Consider the following 17,941-nt stretch of genomic DNA (forward strand, 5'->3'; position numbering starts at 1 on the left):
TTCCTTCATCTAACGTTCACTGCAAACTTGTACACACAGGTCTACTTTATGTTATATGCAAAATCAAGCAAACGGTACACCCATAATACAGCTTTTACAAACATGAGACAGGGCACTGGGATAACAGGGATAGACAGAGAGTTTGTAGACAGACTCTCTTACACACATACATACACAAAGGGTTGGTAAGCCAGCCCCAACGCAGGATTCAGCCAGGGTACAAGACCCAGCAGGAAGAGGTAAGGCTCCCCTGCAAGCACAGCTGCTGTCGAGGGAAATAAGCAAGAGCAGAAAAAGATGGAAAAAAGAGGGCAATCTGAAGACTGTAATCATTTCACTAACGATATAATGGTTCAGTGGTGTTGCACTCTTTGTTTCAAAGCCATTACACAAATGCAAAGCTGTTAATGCCCTGCTTACATGACAATACAACAGCTTTTATGGGGTGTGCACACTATAAAAGTGTGTGTGTGTGTGTGTGTGTGTGTGTGTGTGTGTGTGCACTATAGTATGAGTTATGGATGATCTAGTGGGTAAAATGGATTATGAGTGAGTGTAAGTGGATGAAAGAAGGCCTTTGTGTTGTTAAGAGGAGCTTTAACTGGATAGAGACAGCAAAGAGCTGCAAGGCAATTATATCACACACACACACACACACACACACACACACACACACACACACACACACACACACACACACACACACACACGGGTCACGGAAAGTAGAACAGTGACCCCAGCACAGACGATGCCAAACAGACAGAGAAAGTCTTTGATTTGACTAAGTGGGGGTATACAGCGGGGGCGGTGAGGGGACTGTGTGCATGTGTGTGAGTAAAGAAGGTTTTCTGGGGGGGTGTAAGGGTGGTTCGAATGAGATGACTCAATGGTGGTGATGTGATAAACTGGTACTGGGTGACACTGGTCTCAATGTCATATGACTAACTACATGAGTCTAACAGACAATCCATCCGCACCACCTCAATACTGGAACCCGTCTCGCACTTGTTATGTGGATGTACCTCACTTTCCTTTCAAACTTCTCTCTTCTGTCTGATTCATGTCCGGTGCGTCTGTCTTTACTGGTTGCACAACAAACACAAAATGTGACTCCAGTTCCTCCGTAAGCTCAAGAAGACAGCCTCAACGCCACCATGTGACTCGTCACCCTGAATCCACCAGCGATAACCATGGCAATGGCACTGCGGCACTGGGTGAAATATCATCCAAATCCCTCTCTGACCTTCAGCTACTGCAAGGTAAACACTGAAACATAATTGGCCCCCCTTAGGTCACATGGTGCAGATGCTGTTCCATACTGTTACAAAGGCTTCATCCCCGCATGAAGTTATTTTCATTACTTCCTCGCAGGCATTACAGCTTTTGCAGCAATGCATCTGTGCTTGAGGATTACTTGAGCGCCTGATTTAGACAGTGACACTAGACAATACAAATGACAAAAAAAGAAAAACGGGGCAATATGTGAAATCTGGGAGAACTAAAATGTGCTTTCATGAATCTGTGTGAAAACTGATTTTAATTCCTGGTGCATGATTTTTGATTTTGTGGTATTTTAATGGAGCAAATAGATAAAGCCGTGGACTTAAACTTAAAAAGTAACAGCACATATAAAACGGATTTTTACTGTTTCATCCCATGGGTGGTCATGCAATCATGTGATCAGATATCAAAAAATCTCATTCAAGTACTGGACTGTGCAAGAGGCTGCATCGTATTAACAGTCAAACTGTCCTAATATTTAACATAAGGGCAGGCTTTGAATGAGTGCACAATTTGTGAGGGCTTCTCCATGTGACCAATCAGCCTGTCAGCCTAAGGGCACACACACACACACACACACACACACACACACACACACACACACACACACACACACACACACACACAAATAAGCACAAATAGCCGGAAAATAACTGAAATTCCAGCATGGCACCCGGACTGAGCAGCAGCAGATGCAGCAAGACTGTTAAATACACAGATGTTGGGAGAAAAGAAAAGCAAACGGGGTGGGAGAAGAGCACAGAAATGAATGAAAACTACAAACTGAACAGTTTTCAGTCATACTTTTGGTGCCTTACGATGACTTAGTGGATATGATGGGAGAACACCTGCTGCTGCTGGAGCTCCAGTCGAGCAGGTAACCTACATCTTCTCTTCTGTTTATTGCTCTCCCTTTTCCTCATCATCTTCTTTCCCTCGCCCACCCCCCCAATATGCATCGCACAATCTGAAACTGTCTCAGTATTGATCAGGGCTGGAGGGTGTGTATGAGGCCGAGTGAATTTGTGTGTGATGTGGGGTATGTCCTCACGGTCGGAATTGGGTTTCGTTTAGAGGACCTATTGATCCTTTTGAGTCTGCGAGAGAGCACGTAAACATGGGTTTGCCCCCAGCAGGGATATTAATATCTCTGGAAGGGTGCATGGTGCTTAAGAAAAGGGAACAGTCACTCTATGGAAGAAAGAGGAAGGCTGGTATTTAGGAGGTAATAGTTTAGAGGAAGTCAAAGAAAATATAGAAAAGCTGAGCAGAAAAAAGTCCCTGTCCTTTGTTACAGTTTCAGTTAACTTGGAAAATCCAGAGTATCGAAAATTCAAAAGATCATTTCTGTGGAAATGAGCTATACCTCTAACACTTCTAAAACCAAAAGCTGGTAGCTAAAAGCGCCTCTGCTAATGATTTTTTGATTATTGTTATTACCAGTTAGTTTCACAAACACAGGGTTAAACACTGTATCTGTCCATTATTATTAACAAAATGCATCAATTAGCATTTGAACATAAGCTGCTGCTCCATGAATGAATTCCCATTTTCTGAGCATGACAGACAAACATATTAATCTGTACGATAGCCTTAATTACATCAAGGCAATGCAAATCAAAGTACTAAATTATGTTTCTGTCTAATCAAATGCTTGTTTTTGTCCCTTAATGTAAAGCCTTCGTGACAAACATAAAAAAAAAAAAAAACCTGAAAGCTGGTTTGAAACCCTATGAGGGTAAATTTCAATTTACAGAATCTGTGTGTCTCTTTGTTTTCTCATGTGACTCTTTTAATTGGGCCTTCAGTCCTAGCAGGGAACACGAAAGAGACAAACGCACAGAAGGATGACGATATTGTTTCTGCAGAAAGGGCTGTCTCTGCTCATTTAAGAGTAAGCAGTTACAGATGACACACAGCTGTGTGACAAGTCATCAGACATTTAGTGGAGCTATTTGTGTCCCTATGGGTTGGTTAATGACGTATTAATGATACTGCAGTAACGACAACAGGAGCTTATTGCTTGTTCAGCTAAACGGCAGGGATCGCCCATTATATGTACTATTGCATCTAAAGGCTGTTGCCAGCATAAACCTGTGTATTATATCTCAGCATTTAGCAATCCTCAGAGTTGGCGGTCAAATTCCTGTTCACAAGGTAAAAGATGGAAGTGAGATGCAGTGAGGCAGTACTATCCAATAGGATATGTTGTGTGTGTGTAGTTTATGAATAGCTAGCAGTTCAGTGAATCCTTTGGGCAATGATCCACTCACAGCAAGACACTACAAAATAGTCAGAGCACAAAATCACCACCTGACCATTTCTGGCAAAAGTTGTCATTTCCCTCCCTCAGACACGAACACTGACTCACAGGACCACAAAGACAGTCGAAAGGAGCCCTTAAAATGCAGTGTGCACGCAGCTACAAGTCAAGCAGCTATTTCACATTTATCAGGAAGGAAGTCACCAGTCTCTGAAGCAATGCTGTTTTTTTTTTTCTTTAAATGCTAAATATGGAAGCTGGGTCAGTTTTGTCTCACATAGGGACTTTTACAGGGGCAGGATATTAATTGCCCCAGGCACTTAAAAATACACGTATGCGACCAAAAGCCATAACCTGAGGCTTACTGTCAAAATAAAACTACGTGTGCTGTCTGTGTGATTTTCTCATACTTGAGTAGATGGTCCTTGGTGCTGCGCGTCTTTGTGAGGAATCTTTCACCCAGCTTCTCCAGGTTGCGGCTGTAGTCCATCTCAATTTCTGCCTTCTTTCGAAAGAAGTCCTGCAGGTCCTGAAGCAGCTGCACCCTCAGCTCGCACTGCTGGTCCAAACACTTGAGCTGCTCCACCAGCTGAGCACGGACCTCTGAAAGGGTAAAAGGAAGGAGTAGAGTCAGAGATGACGTTAGCTTTTTGGTTAACATAGCCATGGGCCAGGTGAAATCAACACACGAATCGATGTTTAATGTGCAATCGGTCTTTGCTAAAAATCAAAGGCCTTTTCATATGTTGCTGTTGGCTATACACCACTACCATTAACACACATTTCACAACGATGTGTAAGATGTTAAAACAACCCCTTTACAGCTGACTGAATGACTGGATGTTCCAGTAAAACACCTGGCACTGTGTTGGCTTGGCTGAACTCCATTCCCCTCCCACCCGTCCGCAATGCACAGACGGCTAAGCATGCGTGTGCGTGCGCATCATCATATTTATAAGTGTGCATCTGTGAGTGCGGGATCAGATATCATCTTCCACACAGACATATCTCCAGAGGCAGTCATTTATCCCAGCTTATCACTTTTCATTTTCCTCCTGCCTCCTCCCTCCTCGCTCCTCCATGCTGCTCTCCAGTCTGGCCCTCAAATTAATAGAGTGCACTCAGTGCAGGCACATTCAGTAACCGTATTCAATCACGGGCCGCAAAAAAGTTCTCTGGAGAATCCTGCTCATTGCAGCTACAGAACAGGAGACACAAATCATACACAGCAGCACTTCTGCACAGCCAAGGACACACACACACACACACACACACACACACACACACACACACACACACACACACACACAGGTGATAAGCTGGATCAGTCCTGACAGCTGACAGATTAATGCTACGCTCCCATAGCTTCCTGCCAATGCCGAGCAGTCTGCATCCCTTAAACGAGTTAGGAAACAACACACGCATTTCTCTAATTGTCATCATGGCTAATCTACCACAGCTGTCATACCTCTACAACGCTGGCTGTACAGAAAGCGGATGGTTTTGGTCTCCATCCTGGCTTCAGTGATGTATGGATTCCCTTCAACAATATTCACACACTCAGACACACACATATAGACACACACGCGCAGTCATGCAGTCAGCTGCCTGTCCAGCCAGCAGCGACTGTTGATGCTGCCTTTGTGTTTAACAGCTGAGAGTGCAGTTTCTCATTACCACAAAGAGAAGTGGGATCTCTAAATGTGTCTGTGAGCGCCCCACTCCTCCCACTTCTCTCTCTCTCTCTCTCGCTCTGTCTCATAAACACATACCTAAACACTGTGCCACCAGCCAGCGGCCACTGTCGTTCTTTACTGATTCAAAAACCAGAGTTAGGGAGTTTTAAGACACTGTGGGCAGGGGGGCAAAGGAATGCACACACCGAGCCTGTGTCAGTGCTAATGACCTGGTGTGAACATTTGCTTTCACAACATGTGTTTTTGTCTCGCCGGCTGCATACGTGCGTGTTTGTGTGCAATTTTCTCGTCGCACGCCGTTGTCAATGATCCAGAGTGAGTCAATGTCCCACCCCTTAAGGCTGTGACACAAAACCTTGTAATTAGCCCATCCACGACGACAACACACAACACCTCCAACAAAAACAAACCTGTCCATCCATAAGGAACGTAAGAAGGTGACAGAAAGCATATGGTTATCAGCCTGGAAACAGCTTGAGGGGTGGAGGATATGTACAGGAGGGAATTAAAAAAAAAAAAAAGCAACAGGTGAGTCCCATGTGATCCAAATGTTTAGAAAGCAGATTTAATGGGGGGGAAATTAATTTAATAGGGAGGCCGTGCCCTGAGCCCTGAAACCCCTCTCAGGCCCCTTACATTTACATTAGGATGAAGAGCGAGTTTGACGGCATGCTTCATTTATAAAATATATGGCTGCGTTACATGAGCTCTCCCCACTAAACCCTATTGGTACTGGCTGCTCGACACAATTTCCTTAAGGGGATGTAAAAAGCACAGACGGGTGACAAATTAAAGGAAAAATCCACCATAAAGTCTCATCACATGTGAGCAGAACTGCTTCATTGAGCTTTGATATTCATTCTCCAAGCCCCTGAAACTCTACTGCAGGGTTATAAAGCCATCCTGTATTGGGGGAGGGGGGCACTGTAAAATATGCCTATAGAAAATATCCCATCAGTGTTCAGCTTCATAGGGCACAAAAGACATTACGTGTAAGTGAGAGCATTTTCATACCAGTCACTGACCTCTCATGCCGCGTAGTTAAAGTAATCACTCAGATGTGTCAATACAAAGGGTCAAGTGGTTCCAAATCATGTCAGCATGACTGATAGGGGATAAAACATGCGGGTTGCCTTTTCATTCGATTTGCCACCACTATGCATTTCCGTCTTTAACCATATAAATACCGTTACTACCAAAAGAAGCCGTTTGCTTAGTGAAAGGGAGTTTGCTACAACAAAAAGGAGAGGCAGCAAGTCAAATAGATTCAGCACAGGTCTTCCCTTCGGTTTCATCCCTCTGCAATGACTATCATCCCCCAGCAAGTAAGAAATGGGATGTGAAGTGGGATGTGAACTGGAATGTGACGCCTCCACCCCCTCCAGACAGTCCAGTCACATTTTCCAGGCAGATGAGAGCAGGTCTTGTAATCAGGCTCTGGGATTCTACTTTACTGATGCTCTTCTCCCTGTTTTTCTTCCCTCTCTCCCCTCCGCCTCCTCTGTCTGTAGTGCTGAAGGCTGTCTGGCTCTGTTTGCACGAGCCTCGTCCATACGCTTTTCAGTCTGTTCGCCCGTCCAGCCACACTCACAAACAGGATCAGTTTGGAAAAGGCAGAGATGACTGCTACCTTTGAAGCAGCTAATCCTCTCTTTGGTTTCTATTAACATACATAGTGTATTTGTCTCCCAATAGAATATAGTCACACTACTGCATTTTTCTTTTTTCAGGATCAGTCTTTATTATTCATTTATCTCTTTGACTCTCTCCAGACATAGCAGCCACTTGTTGGTGTGTTTGGGCAAGTTAGACGGTTGTGTATAAATGATATCAGGGCAAATCATATGCCTGGAAGATTAGTGAGCTCACAAAGTAGCAGTGAAATCTGAGGAGTTCAATGTCTTTTTCCCATTTAGATTATTCCACCTACACCCACGTCTCCCTATGGTACATCAGAGCTTATGATACATCATCATAGAAAAAGGAAGACGGCAAAAATAGATGATGGATGAAGACAGAATACTCTGAGTAAGGTGGCACTTCATTGGACTAAGAGTGCAGGCAGCTTGTCTGTGTTGCCTCAACTCAAACCTGAGACAGATGTGTCGCTGCATATTAATGCGTGGATGGCCACTGAGGAGGAAATTAAAGTAGAAAAAAAAGGCATTACAACCATCGACCTGAAGTTCACAGTACATAGACAACCACAGCGTGAAGGCTAAACATAGCTTTCCCCCATCATTTCCTTTGCTTAGAGTTATTTCTGCAGCAAATTTCCCACCAGCTTAACGCCGTTTTGTTTTGTAACTGACAAAAGTGATGGTTGCCCTGGATGCCATTGTGTACTGGCCTACATACAGAAGCTACACATAATGCTACAAGGACTCATTATACCTGAAAACACCCTGGGCTATGGGCACACACACTCACACACTCACGCACACACACAGCAATGTGACACTCTGAGTCCAAGTTGTCACTTTGAGCTGTTTTGACAGCAGCTTTCAAGCCTGCTCCTGGAAGCCCCGCCCTAGTTCTGTCCCCCTCCGTTACTATATTATTATTCCAGACACGCACACGCACACACACACACACACACACACACACACACACACACACACACACACACACACACACGCACACGCACACGCGCACGCACGCACGACAACTGTTTACAAGTATGTGATGAGTGTTTGAGACAAGGCTTGAAGTGGCTGGAGAAGGAGTGTGACAGAGAGTACAGACAACAGAGGAATGACAAACTACGACAGTCCACACAGTTGTGTTGATTTACAGGGTGCAGTAAAGTTCTGGTTTACGGCTCCTATTACTTTTGGTAACCACGTTCTATGTGTGCTCAAGTATGGAAATTCCCATTTCCTTTCTCTGCAGACATTATTTATGTGACATTATTTTGTTGGAGCAAAATAATGCAAGGTGAGAAATATGTTAATATAGAGTAGAAAACCTGGCTGTATACATCAGGATTATCTCTCTGCAAGCTCTGGGCCTACAAACTGTGGGCCAGGTAATCAGTAATCACAGCAGGAACACAAGAACACACTCACACAGTACAGTTAACTAGGACTAAGAAATCCAAGTCAAACATTAGGAGATGTAGCTCCCAGCAAAGTACAATATTACCCATTCTTCTTGCTACGTTTGTGTTTATGCAGTAAGGCCTGGTCTTTGTTGCTCTGGGGACTGATACTGCAGCACAGGCTACGGAGAAGCTTATAAAAGAGGGGAAGCAGAAGGGGGGTGGTAGTGGTTTTGTACCACTGTGAGCTCATACCATTGTCCTCACAAGAATGAAAGAAGCAGAGAGAAAAGAAGAGAGAGGGGGACGAAAAAGCACAAAGTAGTGTAAAGGGTGAGTAAGAGGGCGGGCACTGCGTCAGTGTGAATAATATGACCATTCATCCCATACACACAGGAAGACAGGACACAGTTGACAGGAAGTCAGCTGGACCAGTTTATTACCAGCAGGGAGCAACACGAGAGGGGAGGGTTATACTAAAACAACTACAGGAAGCATATGTGTGTGTACGTGTGTTTAAGAGGGAGTGTAGGGGTTGGACTGATGTGTGTGTGTGCTGTGTTTTTCTCAGACTAAAAGGCCCTGAAGAAAAACAGGCAGCTGTGGAGTTCACCAGTATAACCCACCAACCCTGAACCAGGCAACCAAAGAGAGAAGATGGACTGAGGGAGAGAAGATGGGCCAGGGGCTTACAGGTTGAAGGCAGTCAAAAGTGTGTGAGTGAGAGTGAAACAGAGACACGATGTTTAGGCCGTTGAATGAGTAGGTAGACTAAAGCCTCAAGTTGCAGGTAGTATTTCCTAATAAGATTCTTCAGCAGGGTGGACTCTATTAGTTCCAGACATGTCAAACTAATACTGCTTTAGTGTATATACACACACAGACACACACACACACACGTACGTACACACACTTGTGGAGAGGGGAGGAAAGGATAGAGTTACAGTACAGTAAGTGTTGGAGGGAAAGCTATTGCAGGAATGGAAAGATTCCAGCCAATGCCTTTTTCTTGGGTCTGGACATTTCCTCCAAAAACAAACACACACACTCTCACTCTTTCTCTCTGCGTCTCACTCTCTGTCACACACACACATGCATACATTAAAAGTTATAGAGGCATTTCCTCTCTCACCCAGACCCTAAAACTTTTAGGAAAAGTAGTGTCGTCTTAAGAAGGCAAGTTAACAAGCTTCGCGACTTGTAGACATGGAAAACCATCCCGAAGCCAAACCGCTGCAAATGTACTGTTCAGCAGAGGAGAGGAGGGACCGACAGCGAGTTCGACGGCAGAGAAATAAACGCTGGGCTATGGTCGGGCATAAACGAATAAAGGGCATAAAACATCAACGTTTACTGGTGTCACTATGGTACTTTATTAGTTTCCCTTTTCAACTAACGTCATAATGCTAGTGAATATATAGTGATACTTTCGGGAAGGCGAGGATGCAAGCTCCTGACCTTTCTCACACGCACACACACTTTCATATAGCAAAGCAGCATTAAAGCTTGATTGCTTGGCAGGCAGGGTTATCATTTTCTTTGTCAGCGTTTAGAAATCCAAAACACGAGTGCACGTGTGTCTGCATTCGAACAAACTCAAGCAGTGATTGGCCCCACGTCCGGACAGCTATGGGGGAGTAGCTGTTCATATTGTGCTTATTGCTTATCTGAAGTCTGGAGAACATATGCATAGTTGCTGCATTATAGCAGAGTTGACATCTGCACAGAGCCTCTTGCCGACTCTTTTGATGACCAAATTTACGTCACTCTGACCCAGGCGATAATTAAACACTGCCGTCAGAGAGGCCTTATTTATTTCACAATTGTAAAGAAAGTATTTTGGATCTCCAGCAACACTTAATAGATTTCTTCATTCTTCATCTCCACCAACCTACTCTACCTCTGCTCTCGCTGTAGCAAAGTAGAATATTACAAAAAAATGTTTAACATTATATTAAATCTAAGGGTGCTTTTCATAAAGCCTCTACCCTGGAAGCAAGGAAACAGCCTCTAAGGCATGGCTGAGCGCTAACAGGATTTGTATATCAGCACTCCTAAAACTCACTAATCAATAGGCAATCTTACTCTTCATTTATACGATCTACAAAAGACCCAAAGGGGGCAAATGATGTATTATGTGTGTGCTGATGCGGTGACTTCTTCTAGGTTTCCTATATTAACTTTCCCATCCAGCTCTCAGCAATAAAGGGGGAAAAGCATGCTTCTCTCAGTGACCCAGATATACTACATCAGAAGATTAGACATCAAATGGGAGCTTTTAAGTATCAAAGTGACCGAATGCTAAAATAAGACAAAAGCACTTCTGAAAAAACTACTAGTCATACCATGATATTGGAGATACGCTTCCCCTCCCCACTGAGTTTTGCTTGGTAACTGTTACTCTTTGTCCATGATGCCCTCTTTGGTGGTGGTTGCGAGGGAGCAGGGAGAGGGGGAGGCAGTGTGAGAGAAACATGAAAAAGAGGTGACGGGGAGGAAGAGGGGGGGTGTTTTTGCAGGGGGTTTAGTACTCAGCGGGGGTAAATTCCACGGCACTGCTCCACACCTCTGTGGTCAGATCAGGAAGTCGTTAACCCTTTACGTGACAGTAGGATGCTTTATGTGCAACTGTAGGAAAGACAGAGGACGTTTCTATGATCGATTACATTTTTTGTGGCCATGCAAGCTACCGTCAGGGTTCCTTGCACTCTGTGAGCAAAGAGCACAGGTCAAGGGTCAGGGGTCTGCAAAGTTACTGGAGGGGGTCAGTCTCCCATGTCAACCAGCTGGTTACAACTATCGGTTTCAGCTCCAAAGAACGCTCAGCTTGTTTCTAAGTGTTCCTGCAGAGTCTATTCTTTTACCAGATCGTTATTTCTTTTTGCAGTCATGCTTTCCAGGAGTATGTTCTACTTCTTTGCATTTACCTCTCCTGACACCCATATCTCTTTCTAGCCATCGCGTGCACAGCACACAAGCATTTGTGTGGTGGCAGACAGAATGTGGGGTTAAAGACTGGGGGCTGGGGGTTTCTACGCATAATAAAAAAGGCTGCTTATCAAAAGTTAACTAGCTTCTTTCGCTCCCTTTCAGGCACCGCCTGCTCCACTAACCCAGTCGAGAACGGCACTGGGGGAGGGGGTAGGTCCCACACACGCGGGAACTGGAGGGAAGCAATTCTGGTAAAGAAGCGAATAACGATTATCTTCCAGTTTAGTTTAAAATGCTATTGAAGTGTAGGTACTGGACTTCACAGACAACCTAATCAGCAATCAGATATCCAGAGTCTGTGATCAACTTCTCAGTTCAACCGAGATGAGCGGCACTAAATGAGATCACACGTTATCCTATAATTTAGCAACGCACAAGATTTGAGACTGACCATCTTGAATTCTTGGCCTCAAGGCTAATTTCAGTGTCCTTTCTGTGTGTATGTGTGTTTGTGGATGCTGTTCATGCTGAAGGGTACCATCCACCTGGTGTCACCTCTATTTCCTGTCTCTGTTGGACACAGCCATCTGGGCCTCAGTCTGTTCCAGCAGGCCTCATCTCCGTCTCTCTCTCCCTCTGTTTCCATCTCATACACTCTCCAGCTTTGGCAGGCACACGCACACACACGCACACACACACACACACACACACACACACTCTCCCCACAGGGATCCAAACTATTACAGTATAGAGCTCTATGCCATCTGTCTGAGGAGGTATGGACAGGTATCAGACAAAAACCCACACGCACGCATATCATATCACCCTGAGCCAACAGCAATATTAAGCTGAGCTCTCCCAGTGTGCATGTGCGTCCACACCCTTTCCAGTGTTTCAAAATGGCCAGTGCATAACGCGCCCCCCCATGTTAATCAGCTTAGCAGCCAGTCAGGAGATTTGACTAATCCAAAACACAACCATGGGAAGAAGCCCACTGAGTGTATGTCTGTCTGTGCAAGTGGTCTTGTCTGACAGTGCGTGGAATAACTTAAATCAGCCTCGACATTTCCAGGCAACACTCTCTTAAAGCAACAAGCATTACCACAATCATCCAAGGCTAGTTTCAAACAGCAAAGGATGGGGAAGAGGATGCCTTTCATGTGCGGAAGCATCACTGGGCGGGTAAAGGTTCTTCCCCGTCTTTATTAGCGTGTTAACACTCGTCATAATCCCAGCGATTGAGCGGCAGCGTGTAATCATTTCTTACTTCTAGATTAAACAGTCATCAGTCGTGCAGTCATCTTCATCTTTATTTCACTCCTCAGTAAGAATTAGCCCAGTCATCACTAATGATTCACAGGGACCTTGAGGGCTGTGTAGGCATGTGCACGTTAAGGCCCCCCCGAGAGGAGTATCAGGGCTTTGAAGCCTAACACAGTGCGTAATGGAAACCTTTCTGTCATTTAATAAAGAGCTATGGCAGCATTTGCTGCACAGGAGAGGGGAAACACACATGCATATTCTCAGCGAGGAAATGCTGCATGATACTAAACACGTGTGAGTGACTCGTATGGATGTCCTTATGCAGCAAAGTCTTATCGCGACACTGCATGAGAAATCAGTGGCATGTTGAAAAAGGCTGAAGGAAAAATGATAGAGATCAAGATAGGACGCAGTGAGAGCTGAGAGCAGAGGCTGGGCAGCAACACACGAGTTAAAGGCCGTATCTGCTGATGGCTGCTGATCTTTATCCGAGCGCCGGCGGAAGGCACGGAGGCCAGGAGAAAAAGAGCAAAGGGCACCATCACACAAAGGATGAAACCCAGAGCAGCAGATGATAACATGAGATGCTATCAGCGCATCCGACTCGAGGTCAAATCGCCACAGCCTTCAGCTGCGGCTCTCTTCGAAACAGGAGGGGCACATACGCAAGATAAAGGAATGCAGAACTACATGAGTCCTAATATAAAACGACAGCTCACCCCAAAAATCAAATAGACGTTGTTTTTATATTTTTAATCTTATCCATCTATCCATGTTTTAAACCACATATCCAACTTATGATAGTAGGGTGCTGTTTATACATACATATCAGTCTAGGAGACAACAGCTCCCGAGATGTCTGCTTTCTCTTAAATATAATGAAACAAGATGCCACATGCCTCGTGGTGCTGAAAAGGGAGCAGAAATATACTTAAAAATCTCTGCAGCATTCTATTTTTTTCCTGGAAGAATCTTTATTCTTCCATTATAAAAAAAAAAATCCCTGAAGAACTCGGCTGTGAAGAGCGGTTTAATAATGAATTCGATTATCAACAGAAAAACAACAGCATATTTTGACTGTCTGTGTTGTTTGTGGAGAAAGGAAATGCAATTTGTTCCGGCTTTTAAAATCTGCTTCTTCTTTTTTTCTGTTAGTTTTTTATATTTTGGTAAACCAATGGTAAATGACACTCTAGGAAAAATGTAGTGATGTTTTTACTACTATTTTCTTCACATTTTACCGATTAAAACAATAACGGATAAGGAAAGTAATCACTGGTTGGGGGATAGAAGTATTTAGAACATATATGTACACGCGTATTATTAAAACATCCTCTGTGTGGATGGAAACAGCGTATGTCACAATTAGACTGCAGTGCAGCTAATGCGGTCACCTGCCTTTCTGCCTCTACCTCTACACATCTCTCCAACCCACTAGTGCAATGGTCATTTCTCTGCTGTGTGCAAGTGTGCATGCATGCAATTTTTACACATTATGGAAATCAGTCATGAGTCTAACTGCTGCAGAGGGACTGGGAGTAGCGAGAGAGAGCGATAGAAACTGGGCCATGCTCCAAGAGGAGGCTACCAGCAAAAACAACAACTCCACACCTCAGCACAACAAACCACCACACACAGTTCTGTGTAACGGCACAAAAACTTCGCAGGGATTTTTTTTTGTTTCTCCTCTTCTTCTTTTTCCCTGCAGCACTGTTCGGGCTTTAACTGGCTTTCCACTGATTTTCACGATAAAAAAAAAAAACAACAGTTACTCTTCTTCCTTGGGGCGGACCGAGAGAGTAGACGGTGAGGACAACTTTTTCTTACACCCCGAGCAATCAATGTACAACAACAGTCCTACGTCTGCGATTAGGATGGGTAACTTGGGGGAAAGCAATTAACCAGCTTTCATTTTAGACACTTGGCTTCCATCTATCACATTTACACCCCTTTTTTTTTTTAAACATAATTATTTCATGTGCAGACATAATGAGATGCTTGCAGCAGCAACTGGTTTGGATTATCCAATCATCAACGAAGGGTTACAAAAGAGACTTCTCACAGACGGCCAATAAATGCACTTTTTTACAGTATTTAAATACATTTTTACTGAACGTTACTGCTTCAAGTGCGATGGAATCACAGTGTCCTGAAGACAAAACCAACTATTTGAGGCAGTGACTGAAGGACGGCAGGAAGAGTCACAAGCGCACATACTGACCCATGAGGCTCCGATCATGGGTTATCAGATTTGGTGTATCCAAGTACCCATGTCATGAAAACAGATAATTTTGTAAAAGGGGGCTAGGTCATTGTTCAGTTGTCCACACTCTGTCTGTTCATTTTTCCCTCTTCCATTAGCGCTGAGCCCTTTAATGAATATTTTGGGCTTCTTGACCTACCAAGGAAAGCAGCAAATGAGATTACAGAAAACACAGAAGTCAGGTTATTCATTTCAGCAGGCTTAGGAGAGTGCTATGAGAGTGAAACAAGATTACAATAATCATAGACTGCAAGCAGTACTGTGCAAAAGTCCTGAGTCAGCCCTCAATTTCGCTGTGCAAGAAACTGCACAGTGACAATAAAAAAGTCTAAGTCTCATTTCTTTATATTTTGTGTCCATGGAGCCAGATTTTCTTGTAACTTTTTAAAAGCGGTCTTGCACAATACTTCAGTCCAGTCCTCACCATTTTTAAAGGAAGGTTTCTCTTTCGTGAGTTCAGCAACTCAACATTGACCTGTGAACCATTGAGCATAAAAAAAATCATCTAAATTAAGCGATGAACCAGTGTTGTACCTACACATAACAGACAACGCAGCGCAGAACCAATTTTAAATTGTATCTTTAGCCATTTGCTACTAGCAGGCTGCCACAAATGTACACCATTAGTTCACACTTTTTTAACAGAAATATGTCTGAGAGCAGTCTGAGAGGCATAAAATAGTCTGAGCTTTTAGCATTTTAGCATGCTGTGCAATTTGCCCTGAGAAACAAAACAACACAAAAACCAAAGAAGAAACTGAAAAAGCAGCTGACCTTAAAACACAATCTACAGCAGAGGAACAGTATCTGAAAGCCCCCGTCACTGTTGGGGGTCCATTTCAGCCAGCAGTGCTGGGGCTCTTAAAATGAATTGTGTTAAATTAAAACTCATAATTATAAACACAGATATATGGTCAAATTCTGATCCAGCATGCAACACATCTGGAAAGCATCTGATTGGCAACAGCTTCATTTTTCAGCATACCAGTGATCGAAAAAACACACTACCAACATACCTAAAAACATACCTAGTAAAAAAACCACCCAATGCAACACTATCAGTCATGGACTGGCCTCCCCGCAGTGTGGGATCATCTCAACAGAGAACAGAACAAAAGGCAGCCAACATCCAAACACGAGCTTTGAATGTCCTTCAACAAGTCTGGATAATTATTCCTGAACCCTACTTAAAATACTTAAAGAAACAACAAGAAAGCTGCCTAAGAGAGTTCAAGCTGTGTTGAAGAATAAAGGTGATCATACTAAATACTTCTCAAGCTTGTTAGAACTCTATACATATATTTTTAGGATTTGAGGTACAGAGATGCTAATGCAGTATGCTGATGCAAAACCAGAAAAAAAACCAAGAGACCATGCAAGAACTTCCTGACCTGGCCAGCAGTATAAAAATAATTTATTTTCACACCTTCTAAGTTTGATATTCTGTAACAGTTTGCAGCTGGCCAAATGTCATTAAAAGCACAGGACAGGTTGTCATTTGAACTTCTTCATAATGAAGATACAGCATCCTTTCATACACAAATGCATCAAACTAAAGCAGACTTTTGCACACCTAGCAGGACATTCTTGCACATGGCAGATTCGTGATTGGGGGTTTACCAAATAAAGATCTAAAAAAAAAAATGAACCTCCCTGCAGCAGAGCAAATTAGGGTCAGTTAAAGTTCAGTAACTTAAGCTCTTTTCTGTTGCTGAGTGAATAAAGTAAGAAAGTGCAACTTCAGGCAATTTCCAGACCTGATTCTTCCGATACCGTTTCACTCTCAGGACAAAGACATTGTATAGGCTAGTGTTACAGGCTGCATGTTTTCACTGTACACTCAGGTAAGCCTTAAGCTAATCTTCACTGTACCTCTGAAGTAAAACCTAGAAAAAAAAGAAAAAAGAAAACACGGTTCAGAAATAACTCACCTGTCAGAATTCTCTCAGATAAAGTCTGAGAGAAATGATACCTGGAGGATGTGTTTATAAGCCACTGCAGGGTAAGCCTGAGGATATGCTAATACACCGTGTCACAACCTCTGTGCTCCTCAAACACACAAAAACACTGTTATTTTTACTTTCTCACACATACTCATAACACCTCAAATCAGCATCTCAAATATCACCCTCTAATTCAATGTCAGAACATCAGCACAGTCAGACGTGCTGGATGAACAGTCTACTTCACTTTAAAAAAATTGACTATTTGAAAAAAGAATCAATTAAAAGTATTGATTAAACCCACCGTCTGCCCTTCTCATGCTTTTACTTTGTTCCTTGATGTATTTTTTGCACTTGTCCCCACAGGTGGTGAACTCTCACACACAGAGCATCACCCCCATCAGGCTATTTGGTACTCGGTCTGCACAAAGCACGTCTGGTACCCATAATCCTTCACTCTTTGTAGTCAGATACCTAAATAAACCGAGACACTGGTGCTCCCATATAGGAATGGCATCCACTCAATGCTAATAGTAATCAATCACACAGACTTGATACAGGGTTAAAAACCATTTATCGTCCAAGTCTTCATGTCTACTTGTAGTTTGCTGTCACAGTGGCAGATTTCTGTAGATTTCTGTGTGATGTAGACTGTGATTCATGTTTTTGATCCTTTTAACCAATAAGCACTTAACCTATAACTAGGATCACTGACCAAATGCAATATTCTGGGATTGTACAAACATGAGTCTCTATAGCCTTTGTGTTAGTTGTATTTCCTTAATTTGCTACGCTAGGTCTTGAGCCAGTTGTGTTGCTGGTCTGCTAGTCTTCACCTACCCATCTGGACAGGCTGTGGATTGAAAGCTCTTACACTTATTATGGACTATTCTAACTTACAGGTCCAAAAATACAAAGGAGAAAATTATATCTACTTTGATACATATGAGGACTGCTGGTCAAAATAAGTAGAACCTGCTGAGCAGTGGTGTCCCTTCTCATGAGGCTTCACATTCATGGATGCATGATTAAAACTGGACTTCCAAGTTCTGTTTTCCCTCAGTACCTTCAATAACATGTCCCAACCCACACACTTGCTATTAGTGTGAAGACAGCCTTAATGATTAAACTTCATGTCTGTGTTGAATCCTCAATAAAAGCAAGTAAACGTCCACTGAAATGTGCATAAGCAAGACGCTGAGCAGAGGATCGCCTCTCGGTAGCTGACCCCGAGCGGTGACTTCCCCGAGGAGGAGAGAC

The 17,941-nt window shown here is 43.5% G+C and overlaps 1 protein-coding gene across 5 annotated transcripts in view; it reads right to left on the reverse strand.

Moving 5' to 3' along the window:
- Positions 1-17,941, reverse strand: part of srgap2 (SLIT-ROBO Rho GTPase activating protein 2) — a 60,447-nt gene that overhangs the window by 19,398 nt on the left and 23,108 nt on the right. For 3 of the 5 annotated variants that reach the window (XM_026168307.2, XM_026168306.2, XM_026168311.2), the window contains one exon: positions 3,955-4,147. In XM_026168307.2, the coding sequence (XP_026024092.2) occupies positions 3,955-4,147 (193 nt within the window). Of the gene's footprint in view, positions 1-3,954; positions 4,148-5,012; positions 6,071-17,941 lie in introns of those variants that run through there. The other 2 variants (XM_026168305.2, XM_026168304.2) reach the window with 1 other exon arrangement.

This window comes from Astatotilapia calliptera, chromosome 5, assembly GCF_964374335.1.
Source record: "Astatotilapia calliptera chromosome 5, fAstCal68.1, whole genome shotgun sequence".
NCBI classification, from domain to species: domain Eukaryota; kingdom Metazoa; phylum Chordata; class Actinopteri; order Cichliformes; family Cichlidae; genus Astatotilapia; species Astatotilapia calliptera.